Source organism: Aotus nancymaae, unplaced genomic scaffold, assembly GCF_030222135.1.
Source record: "Aotus nancymaae isolate 86718 unplaced genomic scaffold, 86718_ANA_hifiasm-v0.15.2.pri h1tg000011l, whole genome shotgun sequence".
Classification (NCBI taxonomy): Eukaryota; Metazoa; Chordata; class Mammalia; order Primates; family Aotidae; genus Aotus; species Aotus nancymaae.
Genome location: NW_026988422.1, coordinates 52147389 through 52173378, shown reverse-complemented (window position 1 = coordinate 52173378; position 25990 = coordinate 52147389). Strand labels below are relative to the sequence as shown.

Genomic DNA, 25990 nt, shown 5'->3' with positions numbered 1-25990 from the left:
TGGTATAGAAGAGGGACGAAAGGACTACAGAGAGGGACTGCTGGGCTAGTCCAGGCAGCAGCAATCCAAGGTGTGAACTGAGATCCCAGATGCAGGGGTGGATATGAAAGTTATCAAGGAAGAAATCTTGATGATTGAGTGGTTGTTTGGAGGCACAACGGAACAGAGGGAAAGTTGATTTCCAGGTTGTTGTTTGGTGGCTGGGTGACTAGTGGAGCTATTCACCATGTGCAAAGAAGTAGAAGAGGAATAGCATCTTTTTTGCTTAAAAACAACAGTAACAGAAAGAAATCAGGGCCTTCCTGATTATATTCTAGGCTAGGAAATCATATCAAATGAGGTTGCGCTTCAGGCAGTCTCAGAAAATTCTTTTTCTGTCCTTGTGGCTTTTGAATGTCATGGGTTAGATTACCATGTCAAAGATGAAGCCACTTTAAATCTGTTTTGGAAAAAGAAGGGATATAAATATGTAATATAGAAAACATCAAGATATTTATATTTTAATCTATTCTCTGCACGTATCCAAAGACAAATATAGGATCTTTCTCAAATTCTTCTCTGAGATTTGAGGGGACTATTAAATTATATACCTTTTCCACAACTGAATTCTGAACCCATTTTTGTTAGTCTGTTCTTGCCTTGCTGTAAAGAAATAACTGCCCAGATGCAGTGGCTCACACCTCATGCACTTTGGGAGGCCAAGGTGGGTGGATCACCAGCCTGGCCAACATGGTGAAACCCCATCTCCACTAAAATACAAAAATTAGCTTGGTGTGGTGACACATGCCTGTAATCCCAGCTACTCGGGTGGCTGAAACATGAGAATCACTTGAACCCGGCAGGTGGAGATTGCAGTGAGCCGAGATCATGCCACTGCACTCCAGTCTGGGCAACAGAGCAATACTGTGTCTCCAAAAAAAAAAAAAAAAGAAAAGAAAAGAAAAGAAAAGAAAAGAAAAATACCTGAGGCTGAGTAATTTATAAGGAAAAGAGGTTTAACTGGCTCACAGTTCTGCAGGGTCTAGAGAAAGCATGGTGTTGGCATCTGCTCAGTTACTGATAAGGCCTCAGGAAGCTTACAGTCATAATGGGGGGCAAAGGGAAGCTAGCATGTCACAAGTTGAGTGGGAACAAGAGGAGGGAGAGGTGCCACACTCTTTAAATAACCACATTTCATGTGAACTATCAGAGCAAGAACTCACTCATCACCAATGGGATGGCACTAAGCCATTCATGAGGGATCTACCCCCATAATCAGAACACCTCTCACCAGGCCCCATCTCCAACATTGGGAATTTTAACATGAGATGTGGAGGGGACAAACATCTAAACTGTATCATTATTGCTCTAGCTTCCCAAATCTCATGTCCCTCTCACATTGCAAAATACAATCATCCTTTCTTAATAGTTCTCCAAAGTCTTAATTTGTTCCAATACCAACTCAATCCAAAGTCCCAAGTCCTAGGTCTAAAGTCCAAAGTTCCAACTGGAGATGAGTTCCTTCCACCTATTAGCCTGTGAGATCAAAAAGAAGTTATTTACTTCTGAGATACAATGGTAATATGGGCATTGGGTAAACATTCCCATTTCAAAGTGAAAACTGACCAAAAGAAAGGGGCTACAGGTCCCATGCAGGTCTGAAACCCAGCAGGGCAGTCATTAAATCTTAAAGCTCCAAAATAATCATCTTTGACTCCATATCCCTCATCCAGGGCACACTCGTGCACGGGCAGCCCTGCGGCTTTGCAGGATGCAGCCCCCATGACTGCTCTCATGGGTTGGAGCTGAGTGCCTGCAGCTTTTCCAAGCTCAGGATACAAGTTGCCCATGGCTCTACCATTCTGGGATGTGGGGGGTAGCAGCCACCTTCCCACAACTCCACAGGCAGTGCCCTGGTAAGGACTCTATGTAGGGGGTTCTAACTCCACATTTCCTCTCCACGCTACTCTAGTAGATGTTCTCTGTAAGGGCTCCACCTCTGCAGCAGGCTACTGCCTGAGCACCCAGGATTTCCAATACATCTTCTGAAATCTAGAGGGTAACTGCAAAGTTTCCTTCACTTTTGCACTCTGTGCATCTGCAGGCATAGTATCCCATGGAAGCCACTAAAGGTTACAGCTTGTACCCTTCAGAGCAGCAGCCCAAACTGTCCCTGGGGCCCTTTGAGCTGCAGCTGGAGCAGCGTCTCAAGTCTGAGCAGGGCAATGGCCCAGGCCTGGTACCTGAAACCATTCTTTCCTTATAGGGTTCTGGGTCTGTGATAGCAGAGTCTGTCTCCAAGATCTCTGGTGTGCTTCCAAGGCCTTTTCCCCATTGTCTTGGAAATGAGTACTTGGCTCCCTTTTAGTCATGCTATTCTCTCTAGTAAGTTCTTGTTCCACAACCTGCTTGTATTCCTCTCTTAAAAATGCTTTTTTCTTTCTTTCTCTGTCACATGGCCAGGCTAAAAATTTTCCAAAATTTTACACTCTGCTTCCCTTTTAAATATAAGTTCCAATTTTAAATCATTTCTTGGCTCCTATATCTGATTGTAGGCTGTCAAAAGAGATAGAGGGAAATTACACAACATTATTCTGGGCAATTATTTTTTACACCTGACCCTAAAAGTTCACGCAACAAAAGCAAAAATAGAAAAATGGGATTATATCAAAATAAAAAGCCCCTGTACCACAAGGAAAACAACAGCAGCATAAAGCAACAACCTTTGGATAGGGAGAAAATATTTTCAAGCCATACATGCAATTAAGGTTTAATATCCAAAATTTATAAGGAGCTCAAACAACTCTATAGAAGGGTAATATGTAATCTGAATTAAAAATGCGACCTGAACAGACATTTCTCAAAACAAGACACATAAATGGGTCTTATTATATGAAAGATATATGAAAAAATGCTCAATATCACTAATCATTAGGGAAGTACAAATTAAAACCACAATGAGATATCACCTAACACCTGTTAGAATGGCTATTGATAAAAAGATGAAAGAAAAGGGTTGGCAATGGATGTGGGGAAGAAAAAACTCTGTATATTGGCAGTGGAAACATAAATTAGTACAGTCATTACGGAAAACTGCATGGAGTTTCCTCAAAAAACTAAAAATAAAATTACCATCTGATCCAGCAATCCCATTTCTGGGTATTTACCCCAAGAGATGTAAAATCAGTATGTTGAGGAGATGTCTGTACTCCCAGGCTCATTGTAGCAATATTCATAATAGCCCTGTTATAGAATCAACCTAAGTATCCATCAACAAATGAATGGATTTAAAAAATGTGGTGTGTACACACAATGTAATACTATACAGCCCTGAAAAAAGAAATTTTGCCATTTTCAACAACATGGATGGAATTGGAGAACGTTATGCTAAGTAAAATAAGTCAGGTACAGTGAGACAAATAGAGCATATTCTCATTTAAATGTAGAATTCTATAAAACAATTGATCTCAAAGAAGCAGAGAATAGAATGGTGATAAAGAGAAGCTGGAGAGTAGGAAGAAAGAGGAGATGATGGTCAGGTGCGGTGACTCACGCCTGTAATCCCAGCACTTTGGGAGGCCGAGGCGGGCAGATCATGAGGTCAAGAGATCGAGACCATCCTGGCCAACATGGTGAAACCCCATCTCTACTAAAAAATAGAAAAATTAGCTGGGCGTGGTGGCACACACCTATAGTCCCAGCTACTCGAGAGGCTGAGGCAGGAGAATTGCTTGAACACAGGAGGCGGAGGTTGCAGTGAGCCGAGATCGCGTCACTGCACTTCAGCCTGGTGTCTGGTGACAGAGTGAGACTCTGTCTCAAAAAAAAAAAATAAGAGGAGATGATGGTCAAAGAGTATAAAGCTTCAATAGGATGAAAGTTGGTTTTGTTTTTCTTTGAGATATATCATGTGGTGAGTATAGTGAATAATTATGTACTGTGCATTTCAAAATTGCTAAGTGAGTACATTTCAAATGTGCTTACCACAAAACTAGTTATGTGTTTGAGGTGATGGATATCTTCATTAGTTTGATTTAATTATTCTACATTGCATTCATTAATTATAACATTACATTATGCCCATAAATACATGACAAGTATATTTGTCAATTTAAAATTAAAAAATAAGTAAATAAAAAGGCAACAGAAATGGAGACCAAGGGCTACATATACTTTAAAGATAAGGAGCAGGTAACTCTCCAGGATTTGTTGCCTGAGTGGATTTGGGGCCAATATCCAGAGGACAACAAAAACAGAAAACCTGGGTACTCATTGCTATTCACCTGAAACTGAAAATTTCAAAAAGGTCTACAAATATAATTAGGTCAACCATGGATATATGTGAATTTACAAGATGTAGAAACCACAAGTACCAACAGTTACCAAGTGATCTGCTCCCCTAAGTGTCTTTCCACATGGTGACAAGGATAAACCTTTCTATGCCTTTCTACTTGCTTTCACTTGATGGGCTTCACTTTATGGTAAGGAAATCTTTTGCTCATTAACTCCAAAGCTAAACTCTTCATTAGAAAGAAACACACACACACACACACACACACACACACACACACACAGAGAGAGAGAGAGAGAGAGAGAGAGAGAAAGAGAGAATGAGAGAATGAGAGAAGGCTTGGGTGCATAGCAACAGTGAGCTTGCCCAAAACTGGGTTAGGCACTGTCCCTATCCTGTCCCTCTATGTCTAGTGGAGGACAATATCTGAATGTGAGAAGTTCTTCCTTATCTCAGACTCACCAGTTAGATAAGCCATTCCACTTTCCCTAAAGAGCAATGAAGAAGTACAAAGGCCAAGAGTGGCTTAGGGGAAACCCTTCCTCCTAGAGAACAAAGATTTTCCCCCTAAAGCCCTTGATGAGTAGGGGATTTTTTCTTTCCTAACTTAAGCAGTAGATAGGATAGAAGTCAATCAGTAAGCATCAAGTGGCTGCTGTCTTCCAGGGACTGGACTAGGCACTGGAAATAAAAAGATAAAAGACAAAGTTCTATCTTCAAGTGTTTTCATCCTATTTCTGGAAGATAGGCCTCTAGAAGGAAGATAAACACATGATAGTGTCAAGGGGTAAGCAAATTATATGGGGAGCAAACAGGAAGTACTAATTAGTTGTAACCTAGGGAATTAGAGTGAATATTAGAAAGCATTTGGGTTTTTTTTTTTTCTTTTTTTTTTTGTTATAGCACAACATATATTTCAAATGGACAAAAAGTTAGTATCATTTACAGTATCTTAAGATAAATTTCCTTTGAATGGGAGCTTCCTTTCCAGTACTTTGAGGTCTATGAGACGTATCTAGAAAATTTACTACTGTGGAAAATGAAGACTGCTTAAATCGAATGAGGGGGGAAGGGAAGGGCCTGTGGTTTTTCTTTTTGATTAAGTGCTGTAACACTGTCCTTCAGGCGGCTGAGGGAGTTTCATATTTTCTTTAGACATCATTAGGCGCCGAAGCTCTTGCAGGACAACTTTGATGCTATATGAATTTTGCCATTTTGCTAGCACTGATACGGCTCTTGGGTCCACCACTCCATTAGAACTATTAACTCCATTCATATTAATTTTTGTTACAAATCTTACAAAGGGGGGTGCTTCTGGGTATTTAGGTCCACATTCTATTTTAAGGCTGTATATTCGGTTTTCATAAATTGTTCCTGGAGGCCCAATTATCATCCCCGTCCATCTTGTAAGTGTCATGTCTTCGTCATCTTCTAGACCCCAGCTAACTGTGCCATCTCCTACTCCTTTCTGGCCTTCTTCGAGTTCTTCCAACAGTCGGAAATTGCGAGGGACTTTTACTCCCGAGCCCGTGGTGGCTGCCATCTTGCGTCGCTATCGCTTCTGGGTTTTTTTTCTTACATTGTATACAATATTTCAAGCCATCATATCCTTTCCATTGGTGAAGGATTTTTGTTTGTCACAGGATGTGAAAGTGGATTAGATGCAGTTGTGTGATATATTGGCGGACATATATTATTTCCACCCTTTTTCTAATAACTGAAGCCTTCCTTTCCTTTGGAGAATTGTTCCAGCCCCATCTCCAAGGCCTGTCTTCCTGCCACTGGGGTAGACAAACGATCTAGTGGGCCAACAGGGCTCCTTTTGAGGGTGCTGACAAAGTTGGAAAGAAAAAGGCCCTTATGCCTTATGAGATCCTAGTGATAAGGACCAGAGACTGCTGCTTTGCTACCTACCATATGGCAAAACCTGCTGCGAATAAAACCCAACAGGAGGAAAGCAGAGCAGAGAGATGGAATTACAGCAGAAACGATGATGATGTTGGAAACCCAGTTAGATCTACTCCTTAGACTTTGCAATTACATTGGCCAATAAATTCCACTGGATCTGTCACTTGTATTTATCATAAACTTAGAAATCACTTTATTAATAAAATATTACTTATAAGTTGCTTTTACCATACCTTTGACATAAGAAATTAAGGTTCAGACTTCCACAAAACTTTACGAAAACCCTGACCACTTTAATCCTAGGAATTGCCAATGATTCCGTAAATGACACAGTGTTATTTAATGATGAAGCTACTTTGATACAGCATCAGATCAACCATCATTTTAGTGTTAAATTTTCCTATAATACACTTGCATATAACTTAACCCTTCATATTTCTATGATTTATTTTATTCATTATGCATTTTTTTTGCATTATACGTAACTGAAATACAGCTACCTTGATTCTTGTCCTTTAAAGAGATTAAATTCATTTTCAGTTCTAACTTAGTCATTAACATAGTGCTTTGCCTTAATATTCTCTCTGCCAAGCTCATCTTAGTGGCATCTTCAAGGTAAAATCAACTTTGATATGTGAAAATTCTTGCTTCTCACCTTCCCTGAAGGGGAAAATATCAAAAAAAATTATAATTTTAAATTGTTTGAATTGTAAAGAACTCTACTTCCCTGCTTCTTAACCTGTAAGGATGAAACAGGACAAGTGAAAATATGAGATCTCTAAGTGCCAAAGGCATACTGTTCCCCATTGCTTTCATATTTTACTCCCCTAACCAGATTTCAATCTGTTAGAGAGCGAAGTGTCATGATGTCTTGGGATATCTCAAATATGCAAGATGGTATGGGAGCCTAGGGAAAATCTCCCTTTCACCCTCTGAATGTTTACTGAAAATCAACTGACAAAAGGCAGATTAATAGGAGAAGAGGCATACAAACATAACTAACTTGCATGCATGTGCATAGGAGTCATAAAAAATAAGAAAAATTCAAAGAAAGGGTCAGATAGTTGAAGTTTTCATCCCCAGGTTACAGAAGGAATAGGAGCTCAGGGCCTGGCAAGACCAGTTATGGGTGGGAGAGAAGAAAAGCATGGCTAGCAAAGGCAGTCTTGTAATGCAGATGAAACCTCACAGGTAGCAGCCCTCCAAAGAGTAAGTTTTCTGTTATATCCCTAGAGGTGTCAAACTCTCAGTTTCTCTCTCCCAGGAGCCCATCTGTCCTAGATCCAGACAAGTCACAGCACAGAAAGGCTGGCTGTTTATTTCAGCAATGTAGATTTTCTCTCCAGATGCAAATCTCCTCCACAAAAGGCAGATTTACAGGGCTATTCCTGTTTGCAGGTCCTCAGAATAGCCATCTCAAATATGTCAAAGAAGTAGATTTGAGTGTGAAATATTTTGGTTTCCTTTAATGGTAAAAAAAAGGAAGGAGGAAAAATTTATTTACCTTCCTTGGTAACTCATTCTATTGGTCCAAAGCCACCTGAAAGTTATTTCTGATAAATATTTCTAAGTAAACACTACAAGTAAAATATTATTGAATATTAACCATGTGCCAGGCACTATGTTACATTCCTCCTAAAAACATTTCTTCTTTCTTTTAACTCTTGTGTAGACAAAGTAGCAGCCTTCTCTCTAAAAGACTATTATACGGTCCCATCTCAGCACTATCTATGATTAAATTACCACAATTTCTTTAAACATTCTTTATTGTGCTGATTAAATTATATACATTGTAGAAAACGACTGTGCCATTAGAATGCTATCTTACTGTACTACTTTTCAACTTTTACTACTTAGGAGAGGCGGTTTTCCCTAGCCTCTAATTTTCTCAACATTTAGACTGACTCATATTTATAAGAGGAAGAACTAGGCATAGAGAGAGAACAGTACATTCAATGTTGATCTTAGTGGAATCCATAAGGTTAAATCACTCCTGACATATGAAAATTGTTGCTTTTCACCTTCTTTAGCAGCAAAAAAAATCATCAATAAAACTGAAACCAGAAACAAAGTTATTTGGTATAATGCTAGATGAAAAATATGGCAAGCATAGCTCTCTCCTCCCGCTGCCCAAGATGCCAAAAGAGAAGAAGGCCAAGGGAAAGAAGGTGGCTCCGGCTTCTGCTGTCGTGAAGAAGCAGGAGGCTGAGAAAGTGGTGAATCCCTTGACTGATAAAAGGCCTAAGAATTCTGGCACTAGACAGATATCCAGCCCCAAAGAGACCTCATCCGCTTTGTGAGGTGGCAGCAGCAGAGAGCCATCCTCTATAAGTGGCTGAAAGTGCCTCCTGCCATCTGCCATTAACCAGTTCACCCAGGCCCTGGACCGCCAAACAGCTACTCAGCTGCTTCTGCTGGCCCACAAGTACAGACCAGAGACAAAGCAAGAGAAGAAGCCAGGCTGTTGGCCCCGGCCAAGAAGAAACCTGCCAGCAAAGGGATGTTCCCACTAAGAGACCAACCTGACCTTCGAGCAGGAGTTAACACCGTCATCACCTTGGTGGAGAAAAAGAAAGCTCAGCTGGTGGTGAGCGCACACAATGTGGATCCCATGGAGCTGGTTGTCTTCCTGCCTTCCCTGTGTTATAAAATGGGGGTCCCTTAAAGTAAGACTGGGACAGCTAGTCCACAGGAAGACCTGCACCACTGTTGCCTTCATACAGGTTAACTCAGAAGACAAAGGAGCTTTGGCTGAGCTGGTGGAAGCTATCAGGACCAATTACAAAGACAGATACGACGAGATCTGCCGTCACTGGAGAGTCAATGTCCTGGGTCTCAAGTCTGTAGCCCACACTGCCGAACTCAAAAAGGCAAAGGCTAAAGAACTTGCCACTAAACTGGGTTAAATGTACACTGTTGGGTTTTCTATACATAAAAATAATTAACAATACAAATTTTCCTTCAAAAAAGAAAAAAGAAAAATATGACAAGCACAAAGACACACTTTGAGATAGCTAAATAGCCTCCGATCTTAACCCACACATGGGTGGGCCCTTGGCAGTCATGTTTAAGCCATGTTGTCTGGCTGGATTAAGGGCAGACATATCACCTGTGCCAGACTGGTCAGATCCTCTAATAGGAATTTAGACTCATTGATGCGGGTCTACCTGGGCTGGGAAATCTAACTAAGGACATACAAACGTAGGTACTGAGGATGTACCACGTTTGGCCATGTGCTCACCAAGCAGTAACAGTGGCTAGCTAAGAAAGAGAAAAGAAAGAAAGTAGATATACAGAGAGAAGCAGAGATCTGAATTCACGAGCCCCTGAAGGGAGCCAGGCAGACACAGAGATACAACTGGGCCACAAAGACCAGTTGCCTCGGTCCTCGCAAATGCTCCAGTTTCAGGCTCTGGTCTCTTATGAATCCCACGTATATTTCATGCTGTTGGGTTCTGTGAGTGTCCTGATTCCTTATGGTAAATTTTTTTGTTGCTGTTAAGACAGTTTGAGTGGGTTTCAGTTATTTTCGAATAAAAGATTTCCGGGCCTGGCATGGTGGCTCATGCCCATAATCCCAGCACTTTAGGAGAATGAGGCAAGAGGATTGCTTTAACCCAGGAGTTCAAGACCAGCCTGGGCAATATAGTGAGACCTCATCGCTAAAAAAACACACAAAACGAAACACAAAAACCAAAAAATTAGCTGAGTGTGGTGATACATGCCTGTAGTCCCAGCTACTAAGGAGGCTGAGGTGAGAGGATTGCCTGAGCCAAGGAGGTCGAGGCTGCAGTGAGGTGTGATCACGCCACTACACTCCAGTCTAGGGGACAGAGTGAGATCCTGTCTCAAAACAAAACAAATAAAAATTTCTAATGTAGGAAATAAGCAAGTGGTTCTTAATTCGGGTTGAGTATCAGAATGCCCTGAAGAGGGTTTAAAAACACAAATAACCCTGCTCTGTCCCCAGGGATTCTAATTCAGTAGGTCTGGGATATAGCCTAGGCAAGGGAAAAATTTAAAACCTCTACCTAAGAATTATGGCCCATGGAATGGCAATAAATAGATAGCAGAAAGCTAGACAGCAAAGGAAAAAGGACATTTCAGATCAAGATAACAGTGCCAATAGGGAAGGAAGAACCACAGGATTCAAGAGCACAGCCACTTCCACAAAGCTGCATGCTACAGTGGCTAATTTTAGCATCTACTTTCACACTGCAAAATTGTGGTCAACTTTAGACATCTGTCTTGAAAAGAGATGTAAGGTTCTGAGGGGTATTTCAGGTTTAATTCATGTATCGATAAACTATCCACTGCAGCTTTAAATCTGAATCATTTTGGTAACTGGAAGCATCAAATCTTTTTTAAAAAATTATTTAGCTGGACAATTATAGGTTGCAATGGGCTAGGATAGGCACCAATGAAAATAAGACGTGGGTGTGTGCAAAAGAGGCAATTATGTGGGAATTTCGTACACAGAAATTCTCCCCTGCACAGGAAGAAATTGAGTCCAAAAGCTGATTGTATTCATCTGACAGCAAGATTAACACTCAAATTATAGAATAAATTAGTAAGTAAACTATAAATGAAATCACTCTCTTACTAGTTTGACAAAGGAATTCACCACAGTTAGAACATGGAACTTTTCTGAGGTAGATGACAAAAATTACTGTAATATTTGTTAAAAATTTTGTAAACAACCATGAAAAGGAAATGTATAGTATTCTACTCTATATAAATGCATCTTTTAAGAACTACATTATTTGGTTAAAAGTATTGGGAACAAATAAAAAAAAATGGTTAGCTCCTCTGCAAACCCTGGGAATGAATTCTCCACCACTGAACGGGTTGGTGTCTAAAAGCCACATCAGGTTTAACATACAATAGCATTAGTTTCAAGAAACTGATACAGAGAAAGAAAATATGATTTGGGCCTTAGAAACCTCCACTATTTAATAGATGCATTGATGGCAAGTAGAATTCTGTCATCGTTTTATATTAAGGTTCAAAGCACTTTTGTCAAAATGTAGGAATTTGGAGTGTAATTTGTTTAAAAACTTGAAGAATTTGCTGATAATTGATTGGAGTACATCATAATAACAATCTATGTACTGGACAGTAAGACCCCCAGGGACTGAGTGACTTCTTTGGTCAACTAGATTGCTTCATATCTCGCACGGGTAGCCCCCATGTATACCAAAAGGAATGAATAAGTGTTGAGTGAAACATAATGAAAAGGAAATATAATCATTATTACACATTTATGACATCATTCTAGGCAAGTAAATGATCTTACCGTTTTGAATTCTGCTTTCTTTACTGTAAAACCAAGATTCATCCACGTTAAATACAAAGGAAGATAGGACAATTTTGACAGCTAAGTAGTTTAAAGCAAAAGATGGCAGAACCATAATTAAACATTCAGTTTTCTTAATAGTTTCTTCTCCAAATGATATAATAACAGCTAACATTTGCTCAACACATTATATATCAGACATTCTCACATATTATTAACTCTTTTAACTCTCAGAATAACCCCTGAATAGGTACTATTATTATTCTCAGTTTTACAATTAAAGAAACTGTGGCACAGAGAGGTTAAGTAACTTATTTAAGATAAAACAGTCGGAAGTGGCAGAGCCAAGATATACACCAATGCAAGTGTGGCTTCTGACAAACCTCTCAGCCTTTATGCTTTACCACTTCTTGAATGTAGTGACCACACAGATTTTTTTTTTTTTTTTGAGATAGATTCTCGCTCTGTCACTCAGGCTGGAGTGCAATGGCACACTCTTGGCTCACCGCAACCTCCACCTCCTGGGTTCAAGTGATTCTCCTGCCTCAGCCTCCCAAATAGCTGGGATCACAGGTACGTGCCACCATGCCTGTCTAATTTTTGTATTTTTAAGTAGAGACAGGGTTTCACCATGTTGGTCAGGTTGGTCTCGAACAGCTGACCTCGTGATCCGCTAGCCTCAGCCTCCCAAAGAGCTGAGATTACAGGTGTGAGCCACTGCACCTGGCTCCACACAGACTTTTAACCTTTCCTTCTAGTTTCTTAAAGTATTGCTAACCTAATGGCTATTTCCATAATACCAAACCCATGGTGGGTGCCTGATTGTCCATGGGGAAGGCTCTGTAGAACTTTCTGCTCTTATTACTAAAAAAATCAGTAGCTACAGATTCTAACTCTACCTTTATTTAGCTCAGTGCATCTGAACAAGCGTCTCAAGGCCCCAGTTTCTTCATTTAAATAAAGAAATTACATTAGGTGATCCCTGAAGCTATTTTCCAACTGTAAAATGCTATTTAAAAAAGTAAAAGATTTCAAGCCTCTTCTACCATTCCCCACATTGTCAGACCTTATCAGCACTGCCTTCACCGAGCTTAGATCCAGGAAGGTGAATTGGTTGCAATGAAACCTATTAGTATCATAGAGGAAAGCCTGTTTAGGGACTGCAAAGATGCAAATAAGAAAATTACTGAGAGACTAAAGTATGCTGATCGTACTAATGAACTGAAAGAGTGGCTATCTTCTTTTTTAATTTTGAGAAAAATGTAAATGCAGAAAAGTACAGAGAAAAAGATAACACTTTCTGGGTTTTTTTTTTTTTTTTTGAGACAGGGTCTCACTCTGTCACCCAGGCTGCAGTGCAGTGGCGCGATCTTGGCTAACTACAACCTCTGCCTCCCAGGTTCATGGGATTCTCCTGCCTTGACCTCCCAAGTAGCTGTGACTATAGGCACGCACCACTATGCCTGGTTAATTTTTGTGTTTTTAGTAGAGATAAGGTTTTACTATATTGGCCAGGCTGGTCTCAAACTCCTGATCTCGTGATCCTCCTGCCTCAGCCTCTCAAAGAGCTGGGATTACAGGCGTGAACAACCGTGTCTGGCCAACATATTTTCTGTATTTTCTTCAGTTCTTGTCATATACATATACATATATATATATACTATCAAGAATTTGGAGAGATTATATGTACTACCATGTTACCATGTTATGGAAGCACTATTCACAATAGCCAAGATATGGAATAAACTTAAAGGTCTATCAACAGATGAATGGATAAAGAAATTGTGACCTATGTTCATAATGAAATACAGCTGATGCTTGAACAACACAGGTTTGAACTGCAAGGTCCATTTACATGCGGATTTTTTCAATAAAGTTACTCCAACCTGCCTCTCCTACCTCCCATTCCACCTCCTTTACTTCTGCCACCTCTGAGACAGCAAGACCAGCCCCTCCTGTTCCTCAGCCTACTCAACGTGTAGACAATGTGGGTGAAGACTTTTACGATGATCCACTTTCATTTAATAAATGGTAAATATGTTTTCTCTTCCTTATGATTTCCCTAATAATGTTTTATTTTCTTTAGCTTACTTACTGTAAGAATACAGTATATAATATGTATAATGTACAAAGTATGTATTGACTGGTAATGTTATCAGTAAGGCTTTCAGTCAACAGTAGGTTGTTAGTAAAGTTTTGGAGAAGTCAAAAGGTATTGGTGGATTTTTGACTGTGTAGGGTTAGCACCCTTCATCCCTGCATTTTTCCAGGGTCAACTTTATTATTTATTCAACCATAAAAAAAGAATGAAATTCTACCATTTGTGACAATATGGATGAACCTGGAAGACATTATATTAAATGAAATAAGCCAGATGCAGAAAACAAAATACCACATGATTTCACTTCTATGTGGAATCTAAAAAAGTTGATTACATAGAAGTAGAGAATAGAATCGTGGTTACCAGAGGCTGGGGTGTGGTGGAGAGGGGGATGAGAAGATGTTGGTCAAAGGATACACAATTGCAATGAGACAGGAGGAATACATTTCAAGAGACCTATTGTACAGCAAGGTGACTACAGTTAAGGATATATTGCATTTTTGAAAAATGTGGAGAGTGGATATGCTCTTAGTACAAAATGGTAACTATGTGAGATAATACATTTGTTTAATTAGCTGGATTTAACCATTCTGCAATGTATGTATACTTTAAAACATCATGTTGTAGGTTGGGCATGGTGGCTCATGCCTGTAATCCCAGCACTTTGGGAGGCTGAGGCAGGTGGATCATGAGGTCAGGAGTTTGAGACCAGCCTGGTCAACAAGGTGAAACCCCATCTCTACTAAAAATACAAAAATTAGCCAGGTGTGGTAGCATGCACCTATGGTCCCAGCTACTCAGGAGGCTGAGGTAGGAGAATCATTTGAATCTGGGAGGCATACCACTGCACTCCAGCCTGGGCAACAGAGCGAGACCCCATTTCAAAAAAAAAAAGTTGTATATGATTATATCATACAATGTTATCTAATAATTTTAATAAGAAAAAAATTGGTGTTCATCCTCCTGGCCTTTTTAAAAATAAAAATAAATATAGCCTTTGTTGTACATCATTTTATCTGTGAAGCAACAGGCATCTCTAAGGCTCACAGCTAGAAGTGTAGGTATCAGGCTGCAGTGTTTGGGCCTGTTCACGTCAGACTAGAGCTGCCAGATAGTTCTTCAAAGTGACTGTACCAATTTCCTCTCCCATTAGCAGTTTGAGTTCCTGTTTTCTTATATGCTAACCAACATTTAGGGTTTTTGCTTTCTTTTGCCAAACTGATGGTTAAGAGTGGTATCTCATTTTTGTATTAATTTTTATTTCCTTAATGACTTGTGAAGTTGAATGCCCAGGTTTCTTCTAAAAATCACCAGTTTATATCCTTTGTCTATCTTTCTTTCTTTTTTTTTTTTTTTTGAGACGGAGTTTCGCTCTCGTTACCCAGGCTGGAGTGCAATGGCGCGATCTCGGCTCACCGCAACCTCCGCCTCCCGGGTTCAGGCAATTCTCCTGCCTCAGCCTCCTGAGTAGCTGGGATTACAGGCACGCGCCACCATGCCCAGCTAATTTTTTGTATTAGTAGAGACGGGGTTTCACCATGTTGACCAGGATGGTCTCGATCTCTTGACCTCGTGATCCACCCGCCTCGGCCTCCCAACGTGCTGGGATTACAGGCTTGAGCCACCGCGCCCGGCCTGTCTATCTTTCTATTTTTTTTCCTTATTGATTTGTAGGCATTCTTTACATATGATGATGATATGAAGGTTCCTAACTTCTTAAGGTTAGAAGGTCCTAGATTATAGGAGTCCTGGGATGGTCCCAGTTGCGTCAAGGGGACACCGATCTGCTGAGTGGCTCTGTAGCAGAGACTAAATGCAGACGCAGAAACGGTGAGAGCATTCTATACAGGGACCAGCTAACTGAGTCCTCAGCTGGGTGGGTGGGTTGTGGACAGGGTTCTCTTAGTCTCTTTCCTCTACCTATCCATTGTCCTGGCCCCTCTGCTACTCTACAACTCTATTTTCTAGTCAGTAGGAAGGAGAAATATGAATCAGCCATTTCAGCATCACTGATGGAATCACAGAATGAAGAAGAGAAAGTGTAGACTCGCTAAAACAAGGTTTCACATAGATGAGCTGAATTAAAGATGTTTCTTCTTAGCTCACAAAATATTAAAGAAAAGAACAGATGAAACTAAACTGAACTGGAATAAGAAAGGTATCTATCTTTATTTCTCTCTCTGCACTTCAGTTTTTTCTTCTGGGAAAGAGAGGGAAATAGTTTTGTTTTTTTGCCCCATGGCTAACTAGAGACAGCCTAGAATTAGAAATACAACAGATTCAAAATCTTCTCTTGTATGGGGTAAGTGAATATATAGTTATAAGCTCCTTCCCCAAGAGAACTTAGATCTTTTAACATGTAGGCCAGGAGTCTGCTCCATGGTGCTGCCCCAAACTTTCTCAGTAGTTAAGAGCCATGCACCCTATAGAGGTTTAGAAAGAAAACAATACTATGAATGGGAGCTTATTCTCCTTGGCTTTTCTTGAAATAATGATCTCTGTCAAGCCTCAACTGTTAAAATGAATTGTATTTTGATTAATTACCTTTATTCTGTTAAAAAAATAAATGACCAAAGTATGTGTTTATATATGCAGAGATGTATAATATATGTGTGTGTGTGTGTATATCTCATTTGTGTTTATGTGTATATACCAAGAGTGAAAGAGCCAGCTGTTTTAGCCATTTATATTTGGGGGATGGGTGGGTAATACAGTAAGTTCTGTTGAAAGGAAATTATGGGAGAGAATCTGATATCCTGAATCTTTCAACAAGACAGGGTTCAGAGGGCAAGTGTGGAAATAAACTTAGAAACCAGCTTCTTGTTTCCAGATCAGTTTTTAAAAGTAAGCCTATAATGTGAACTCTTTTTGGAAGTCAGGGTTTTGCTGCTGTTGTTTAGGGGTTTTTGTTTGCCTGCTTGCTTGGTTTTGTTTCTAAGTTAATTTTTCTTGCATGATTCAATTGGAAAATGCATATGAATGGGGCATTGTTAAGATTCCTTTCTGTCAAAATCACCATCTTCAGCAAACTCCCCCAATACTTTCAATAACCAGTTTGCAGAATTGATATTCTTCTCTTGTCCCAGTTTTTCCCTGTAACTTGAAAACTACAAATATAGAAATTATCACTTGAATCTATGCAGGATAACTGATTGTGAAGTCAGACAACCTCTGTTATTAGCAGACTCACTTAAAAGCTGGAAAGCCTCCTGGATAAATTACTTTTAAGTGACCATGTGGGCTCCATGAAGGGGAAATGACTGCTGGAGCAGAACATGCGGAATCTATCTCAGCGATGTGGCCCAGGAAATTGCAGAACCCAGTTGTGGAGCTAATTAGTAGATATGTGGATGCATGAACACTATAGTCACAGGAGCTTGTACTTACACAAAACATCCTAACTTATAGCAGAACTCAATGAAATGGCCCAACTAGTACAGAAAGACGTGGAGCAACATAAGGACTTTAGGTTGTTTTTTAAACTTTAAGTTTTAAATAAGTATAGATCCATTGAAACCACAATCATGCCAAAGCTATTGTTCTTTAGAATAGCTTTTCCATGTATAAAACCAGAATTGTTTTTAAAACTATATTTTAAAAGCAAAATATAGTTCTCTGAGTCTTGGTTTGTAGTCTCTGGATCCAAAATTATACTAATCAAGTTGCAGTGGGAAATATGCCAGATATATACTAGAGTTGACATTAAATGCTCCTGACTCATTATGGAACACTTAATCCTACCCGTCCAAACACACTGCCACCAGTACTAAGCTGTCTCATGATTTGGCTCACTTATCATATCTAGTTAATGAAGAAACTAATTATAAATTGCTAACAGCTAAAGTGAAAGAGTAGAAAATAGAAATCCTATATTTTATCATTACTTTAACAGTAGTATGCCTTTGTTTCGTTTTGATTTTTTTTCTGATATGCTGTTTGTCTATATACAATAGTTACTTCTTCAAAGGCATGTTATGAACATTGGAAGTAACTCCTGGGCAGAATTACACTTAAATCAAACCAGCCAGTGTTTCTCATCTTACCTTTTACGATGCATACCAAGTGGTTCAACAGTTCTTTTGATAAGTACATCCTCTATCTGGTAACCACAGAATCTTAGTGAAGAAAAGTTTTAAACGTCCATCTAGTCCAACATCACACCAAGTACAAGAATCCTATCTGCTTGAAAAAATTCTTCCTTTGTATAAATGAAATGTCTAAGGCAATTTTCTCTTAATATACTCAGTGGAAGAAGGAAACATCTGGCCACCTTTTTCTTTATAAGAACTCTTCCCATACTGAAACACCATTTATTTTCTCCCTTCAATCTTCTTTTCTTTTAGTTAAATAGCCTACATTCATCGTTCTTTAGAGATCTAATTTTCCATGCTTTTAAACATTTCTGTTGCTTTCCACATCCTCTGAACATGCAGAAGCTCAACCTGGGCATGGCAGCTGAATAAGAGCTTTGCTAATGTCTTATTAATGCTGACTATGGTGACTCAGTTTTTAATGCCAGGCTCTTGTTAACAGCCTAGCATCATGTTAGATTTTAAAGTTGTTTTTTTTTTTTCTTTAATGTAGTTGATTCTTTTTCTTTTTTTAAGAGACAAGGTCTTGCTATGTTGCCCAGGCTGGAGTGCAGTGGCTATTCACAGGCATGATCCCACCACTGATCAGCATGGGAGTTTTGACCTGCTCCGTTTCTGACCTGGGCCGGTGCACCCCTCCTTAGGCAACCTGTGGTCCCCTGCTCCCAGGAGGTCACCATATTGATGCCAAACTTAGTGCAGACACCCGATCAGCATAGCGCACTACAGCCCAGAACTCCTGGGCTCAAGCGATCTTCCCATCTCAGCCTCCTGAGTAGCTGGGACTATAGGCATGCACCACCGCGCCCGGCAATTTAGTTGATTCTTCAAACTTTTCTGTTAACAAAAATATTTTTAACATTAACTTGTTTAAAAGAAAAATCCTTAGATTACTTAGAATGATTTTTTTTTTGTTTGTACTTTAGGTTCTTGGGTACACGTGCAGATCGTGCAGGATTGTTGCATAGGTAAACACATGGCAATGTGGTTTGCTGTCTCCATCCCCATGTTACCTACATCTGGCATTTCTCCCCATGTTATCCCTCCCTGATCTCCCCACGCTACCCCGCCGTCCCTCCCTTGCACCCCCCAACAGACCCCAGTGTGTGATGCTTCCCTCCCTGTGCCCATGTGCTCTCACTGTTTAACACCCACCTATGAGTGAGAACATGCGGTGTTTGATTTTCTGTTCTTGTGTCAGTTTACTGAGAATGACGGTTTCCAGATTCATCCATGTCTCTACACAGGACACAAACTCATCATTTTTTATGGCTGCATAGTATTCCATGGTGTATATGTGCCACATTTTCCTTGTCCAATCTATCGTTGATGGGCATTTGGGTTGGTTCCAGGTCTTTGCTATTGTAAACAGTTCTGCTATGAACATACCTGTGTATGTGTCTTTATAATAGAACAATTTATAATCCTTTGGGTATATACCCAGTAATGGGATTTTTTTTTTCTTCAGATGGAGTCTTGCACTGTTGTCCAGGCTGGAATGCAATGGTGCAATCTCGGCTCACTGCAACCTCTACCTTCTGGGTTCATGAGATTCTCCTGCCACATCCTCCCAAGTAGCTAGGATTACAGGCGCACACATCCACACCCAGCTAATTTTTTGTATTTTCAGTAGAGATGGGGTTTCACTATGTTTGTCAGACTGGTCTCGAACTCCTGACTTCATGATGTGCTGGCCTCGGCCTCCCAAAATGCTGGGATTACAGGCGTGAGCCACCACACACAGCCTAGAATGATCTTTTTAAAGGTAAAAACCAGCCTCCACGGGGTTTTAGCAATATTTAATCACAGATGCCACACATAGTTGATAATACACCCTGTTATCAGTACGATGTTTCTTCCTTTACACATACATAATTCTGGAATTCTTTATGTATACATCATACTCTCTGGAACCAAAGAAAAGGAAAGGTACCTTCTGCAGATTTCTGGAATTCTCAGCTAAAGCTGACATTAGTATCATTTTAGTAGCTTGTAGCCTCCATGGGGCTGTGGATTCCAGAAGTTGTTGAATTCTCAGATGTGTTAGTGTTTTACTCAGGAGTTGGGGTTATAAGTGACAGAGTGCACATTCAAGTTGACATAATAAGCCTGGGTGTGGTAGCTCATGCCTGTAATCCCAGCACTTTGGGAGGCTGGGCAGGCAGATGGCTTGAGGCCAGGAGTTCAAGACCAGACTGGGCAACATAGCGAGACCCCATCACCACAAAAAAATTAAAAAATTAGCTGTGTGTGGTAGCACATACCTCTTTTCCTAGGTTCTTGGGAAGCTAAGGAGGGAGGATCACTTGAGCATAGAAGTGTAAAGTTATAATGTGCTATGATCATGTCAGTGCGCTCCAACCTGGGCAACAGCAAAACACCCTGTCTCAAAAAATACATACATAAATAAAAATAAAAAGTGACATAATAAACAAAATAATTGGAAGGGCTGGGGGTAGATTTAATGGGTCATATGATCAAGGTAGCTGACCCTGAGTGGTCAAACGATGATGAGAATCAGTCTCTTTCCATCTTTCAGCTCTTCATTGCAGTGTGTTCATTGCCTGCAGTCTTAGGCAGGCTTCTCCAAAGTGGTGGCTACAGGCTTATACTGTACCAACTTAGTGACCCTAGCTTACAGAGGCTCTGCTTCCCCAGCAGTCTCAGCCAAATTCGTATGGTTGGATTCTTACATGCTCAGCTTGGGTTGCATATTCATTTCTAAACCAAGCACTGAAACTTGTTTGGTCTGATCCAGGTTCAGAGCCAACCTCTAGAGCTGGAAGATGGTGTCAGCTCCATGTGAACCACAGAGATGGAGAAGAAAAATTGAAGTTCTGTTTCCAAAAGCCATGGGAGCTGAACAGGGGAGAACACAGAGCTCCTCTATTCACAGCTCTGTCAATGTCTCCTCATGGCTGCCATGGAATCTACAAATGGTATAGTCCGTGATACGGAGTATGGAATCCGTAAAGGCTTGAAGAACAGATTCACTGGCTAGCTTTGTGACCACTGGCTCATTACCAGCACAAGACCTCAAACACTTAAGGACGACAGAAGCACCGCCTAGCAATGCACAGGAGAAAAGTTGGGTAGAGATGGAAGGAGGGGTGGAGAAAGGGTTAAGAAGATACAGTACTCTCGGTGTAATTTCAGGGAGCAAAACCTAAGAATTAGAGAAATTGTTCCCACAGATCTAAGAAAAAGTATATATTTAAAACCTGTAATAAGCATTTCTTTGTCCCCTGGTTCAGTAATGTTCTGATTGAAATTTTGTAGTGACTTTAAGGCAGCTTACTCAGACAGGCAGAGTGGCCCCAGAGTAAGGCTGCATAAAGGTACATGAGGTATATAGGAAAAGAAGACGGGACAGAGGGATTAACAGGGGAGTGAGTGCCCGTGGGGCTCCCGGCAGAGGTAGGTTAGCTGGTGTAAATTACCCACCTTTTGACAATGATTTAAAGTGTTTCTTGCTGAATGATAGTAAAATAAATACATATTAGTGAATAATTAGAAGACAAAATCCTATTCTGAAACACAAATACTGTGCTGAAATGTGCCAGGACCATGTTTACTAAGGCACAGTGATTAAATTTTAAGTTCTAGTTTATTTTTCCTTTTATAGTTGCAGATATTCCTTTGTACTTATAAGTCAACTTTAATTTATGAATATTTTATACTGTGTTTTAATAATACGTTCTCAAAGATTAATACCTATTCATAGTGGTTAGAACTTGAAATAATTACAGTCTGTTTATCTTTGGTTCCTTGTTGAATCTTAAGTTAATTATAAAAATATTTGTAAGTAATAAAAATAACCTCATTGGGTAATATGGGCATTGGTATTAAAAGCAAAAGAGAACCAGGAAATTTAGTTGGATTCCCAGAGGAGTTTTTGGCTGAGAAAGGTTTGGGAAGCACCACGCTAGCGAGATGCCTCCAAGCGTAATATACTCTTGGCCTAAGCATAGAAGGAGAAAGCAGTAGACAGAAAACGGGGAAATGGAACAACCCTTTGTAAACAAAAAAAAAAAAAAAGAAAAATAATCTCTGAAGAATAGCATTTTTATTCTCTGTATGCCCTGGAGGAAATTTATACACAATTTCTCACCCCTCCCCACCAAAAAAAAAAGTGTCAGGAGGTCAAACTAAAGACACTGAGAAAATATCTGACATCATCAAATTGATGGTTTAAGAACTATGGCAGAAATATTTTAAATCTATTAAAATTTTAGCTTTCTAAAACAGATAAAATTAAAATACACACCCTTACCTCTAAAATCAAGTGTGAAACATGTTTGCTGGTTTTCTTCCTGTGTGTCCCTCTAGATTTACCTGCAATCATTCTTCACCTGCTCTCTGCCCTGGGACCTGGCCTGTGTGTGTCACATCAACAGGACTCTCCTGGGTTGGGCCACTGTGGTGTACCAGCAGGAGACTGGAAGGAGCAGAGTGACGTTTGGCTATGGCCTGGCTGTGCCTCTTGATGGAAGGTCTTGGATACTGCTAGGCAGTCTTGTCCACACAGCCCCCTCTGTCTCCTGCTTCCAGAAACCAGCCTGTTCCCTCACCTTCTCAGTCTAGGGGCACTAATGGAACCCCACTGCAATTAGCCTCAGAACACTAAAGTGTGCCATCTCTTTCCTGATGGCATCCTGGCTGATACAATACGTAATGTTTTAGGTTGAAAAAAATGTCGTTAGGCTATAGAGAAAGTTCTAGTGGCAACCTGTGCTCATTTTATGTCTACTCCTAACATTTACTACTATTTTTTATTAGAGTTGAGTGCGGGCCAAGCATAGGCATAAAAAGGCTTACAATTAAAAAGCCATTAGTCCTCTATTCATGATCTAGTTATAGATACAGACTGGGCTGGAACAAGAACTACTTGGCTTTTATCACATTGACACAAGCCTGTGTCTCCTCTCCACTTTCCTCAAACCCCTACATGTCCTGACAACCTGTCACCTTTTCTTTTCACTGGGTAGCAGTGGGGCAAATAGCACTGTGAGTAAGAGTGTCCAGGATGGTGCTAAACACACCATAAGTTCACTTGGGGAAGACATGTTTTACTTAAAAAATAATAACATTATTCAATTAGTATTTAATACAAGATGAAAATAAATTGTTACAACTCAGCACCTCAACAACAAGACTGTGTCTCAATCATTTTTCCATTCCCCAGACGTAGCACAGTGCTTGACACTTAGTAGGGAGCCATTAAAAAACACTCAGATAAATTACAGTGTTAAATTCTAAGGTACAGTAGGATGGTAAGTACTATGGGTGGCCACAGTTGTGTATACTGAGTGTACATTTATACCGTGTGCCTGGGTTCCCTTTCACTCATCTTAATAGAACATCACTGATGTCTCCCTTGGCACGGTTTTTAACCTATTTTGGGTCATGGACTTCCCCAATGAGAATCTGATGAAACAATATACCTACACACCAAAAGATAAATATAGGTCAAGAACTAAAGATTAAAAAAACACTCTTAATCAAGATGTTCAACATAATACTGAAGGAGACAGAGTCCCTTTGTAGAAAAAGGGCAGGGCACGCAGTACTCTATGAGGAATCTGAAGAAGTTCATTCCAGTTTGGACTTCACAAGAGTATAACCTAGAGAAACCTACTTTCTGTATCAAAACCCCCAACTTCTAGTAATGGGTACCTATGACGGTGGTTGTTGATGAGAGCTCTCACTACAGGCCAGGCATTGTGCCGAGTGTTTTATATATTTTAACTCATTTAACCCTCAGAAACATATGTTCACTCATTTAATCCTTATTAGGTAGGTACTACTATCATCTTCATTTTAAATATGAAGAGGTTGGACGCAAGGAGAATTAGCAGACGGCTCAAGATCATAAAAGTCGTTAGTGAAGGAGCCAGCATTAAACCCAGGTTGTCTCATTCAAAGACTTGAGCTCATACCTGCTCCTAACTACTTCACTCCACTAACGGAATTTATTAGAACATATTTGTTGAGTAGCTAATGGAGCGTAAGGCACTGTGTTAGTTGCTGCGGGAGACCCAGAGACATATACAACAGAGTTTTCCCTGAAGAAGGCACAAATGCTAGGGGAGGGGATAGGCAGGTAAAACTTCATTTGCATTAATAATGCCACATGGTACAGGTGAGGAACAACTGGGGCAGAGCATCAGGACTACTGAACTAAAGCATGAGTAGATAGGTCAAAAGCAGCCTGGGAGGTGCTATCAACCTCCAGAGAAAAGGAAACTTGAACAGGAATCCAGAGACTTTGCAAAACTAATGGTACCAATGAAAATTTGAAAAAACTAGGGGAAAAATCGTCACACCCTAGAAAAAAACTTTACATTAAACATTAAATATACAACATGAAACACAAAAGTTTATATCTTAAGTATATTATTTACATAACATAAAAGGCAAAACATTCTAGAGAGGTCTTTCATATCACTAGAAAGTGCCAATTGAAAGCCAGAGCACGTGTGGACTGAGCCCCAGGACAGTCCTTGTTCTTGATCCTGTATGCCAGGAGTCAGAGATAAAGAGATGAACAGGATAGGGTACCTACCCTCAAGAAGCATACAGTTTATTGGGACAGACAAACTGCTATGCAATTTACTATAAAATGTTGTGGTGCCCATGACAACAGGAGATGAATAGATTCTATGAGAGGAGGCCTGAATGGATTAGCAAGTGTCATCCCTGCCCAGATGTGCAGGTTGGGTGTAGATGGTTTGTTGAATCTACTTGGGCTCAAATGGTCCATTATTGAATGGGCTTTAGAATGTAAAACAAGAGATTACTAGATAACCACCCAACCAGTACTGTAAGTAAACTACATGCCATTTACTGATATGCCAGCCACTTATAAATTATAGCATGTACACCTGTGAGTGTGGCTTTATTTATGATCCTCTAAGAGGTTTAACTTCTAGCCACTAGTAACTGGAGGTACCTGCCCTAGCTTTTATTCTCAGCCTCTTTTCCTGCTTTCTTGGACATTTTGCGGCTTCTAAGGACTCACGATGGTATGCCCTGTTTAACAGGTCCTCTGGGCTCTTTCTACACACTCTCTTGGAACCTGAATATCACGTTTGAAGGTGAAGCTTGAAACCCAGAAAAATGCCTCCATTCCCACTTCCATTCTCTGTGTGTCAAGCATCTGTGCGTCACTTTCTCTGATGCAGGGCTGGGTCTCCCCAGGAGTTTCTCTATCATCCAGGCTGGAGTACAGTGGCATGATCTCAGCTCACTGCAACCTCCGCCTACTAGGTTCATGCAATTCTCCTGCCTCAGCTTCATGAGTAGCTGGGATTACAGGTGCCTGCTACCATACCTGGCTAATTTTTTTGTATTTTTATTAGAGATGGGTTTCACCATGTTGGTCAGGCTGGTTTTGAACTTCTGACCTCAAATGATCTGCCTGCCTCGGCCTCCCAAAGTGCTAGGATTACAGGCCTAAGCCACTGCACCCGGCCCCCAGTTCTTTCTTGTTTGTACTGTACCTCCTGTCTGGTGCCCTCCCAGTTCCCTAAGGAACACCACCCTTAGCTGCCAAGGCCTCAGACTCAATGCCCAGTGAGGTCATAAGTGGAGGCTCAGCCCAGTATCCGGTACATAATAAGCACTCAGTAAAAGTTTTGCTGAATGATGAAGGAACAAATAAATGAATGCTCACATCTTCAGGTCTCTAAGAAACCCTGCCCTCGGCCACTAGAAACAGTGCCCAGCTGCCACAGACTGACTGACTGTCCAGCCTGTAGCTAAAACCAGTCTCATCCTGGATACTTCATCCTTACAAACTGCTCTCACTCCCAGATCCCAAGGCCTCCCTGGGTGCTCCTGTCTTTGGGTGAGGAAGGCATATTTAATTTGACCCTGTGTTCTTCTTGGGGGAAAAACAGCTCTGGGCTGTGTGCTGCTGGGAAGGCTGCCCCTAGAAACAAGAGACGTTTTCCTCTGTGTGTGCTCTTGCATCCCCTTTTGAAATTCTCATAGTCACAAATCTACTAGTCAAGGTTATTAACACCACACATCTAACTAACATCTAACTGTCCCTTTTTAAACAACCGTTTAAGGTGCTAGCTAAAAGCATTCCTGGTAATTTTGTGAAGTCAATGCCTTAAGCTTTCTGCTTGTAGGCAGCCCTCTTTTCACGTCACAGTCAAATCCCAGTAGACTCCCCCACATTCCTCTAACTTAAAGGTGGCTATCCCTACTCAGGTCGTCCTAGCTTTTAGGCTCCTAATAGTCCGACATAAAGCAAAGAGACAATGGCCTTTCCGCGCAGTGCATCTATGAGGCCTGGAAGGCAAGATTCTACCAGG

The 25990-nt window shown here is 40.5% G+C and overlaps 2 protein-coding genes across 12 annotated transcripts in view; both read right to left on the bottom strand.

Annotated features, from left to right (window-relative positions):
• RAD51B (RAD51 paralog B) overlaps positions 1-25990 on the bottom strand; it is a 769161-nt gene that overhangs the window by 268829 nt on the left and 474342 nt on the right. The window lies entirely within an intron of this gene.
• On the bottom strand, positions 5073-5825 carry LOC135274176 (ubiquitin-conjugating enzyme E2 variant 1-like). The gene has a single exon (XM_064374485.1). It carries the CDS (start codon positions 5811-5813, stop codon positions 5370-5372), a length of 444 nt encoding a protein of 147 aa, XP_064230555.1. The 5' UTR covers positions 5814-5825; the 3' UTR covers positions 5073-5369.

What these genes read in the sequence shown, in the direction of transcription:
- LOC135274176 (XM_064374485.1), bottom strand. Translation starts at nt 5,813, where the DNA reads ATGGCAGCCACCACGGGCTCGGGAGTAAAAGTCCCTCGCAATTTCCGA.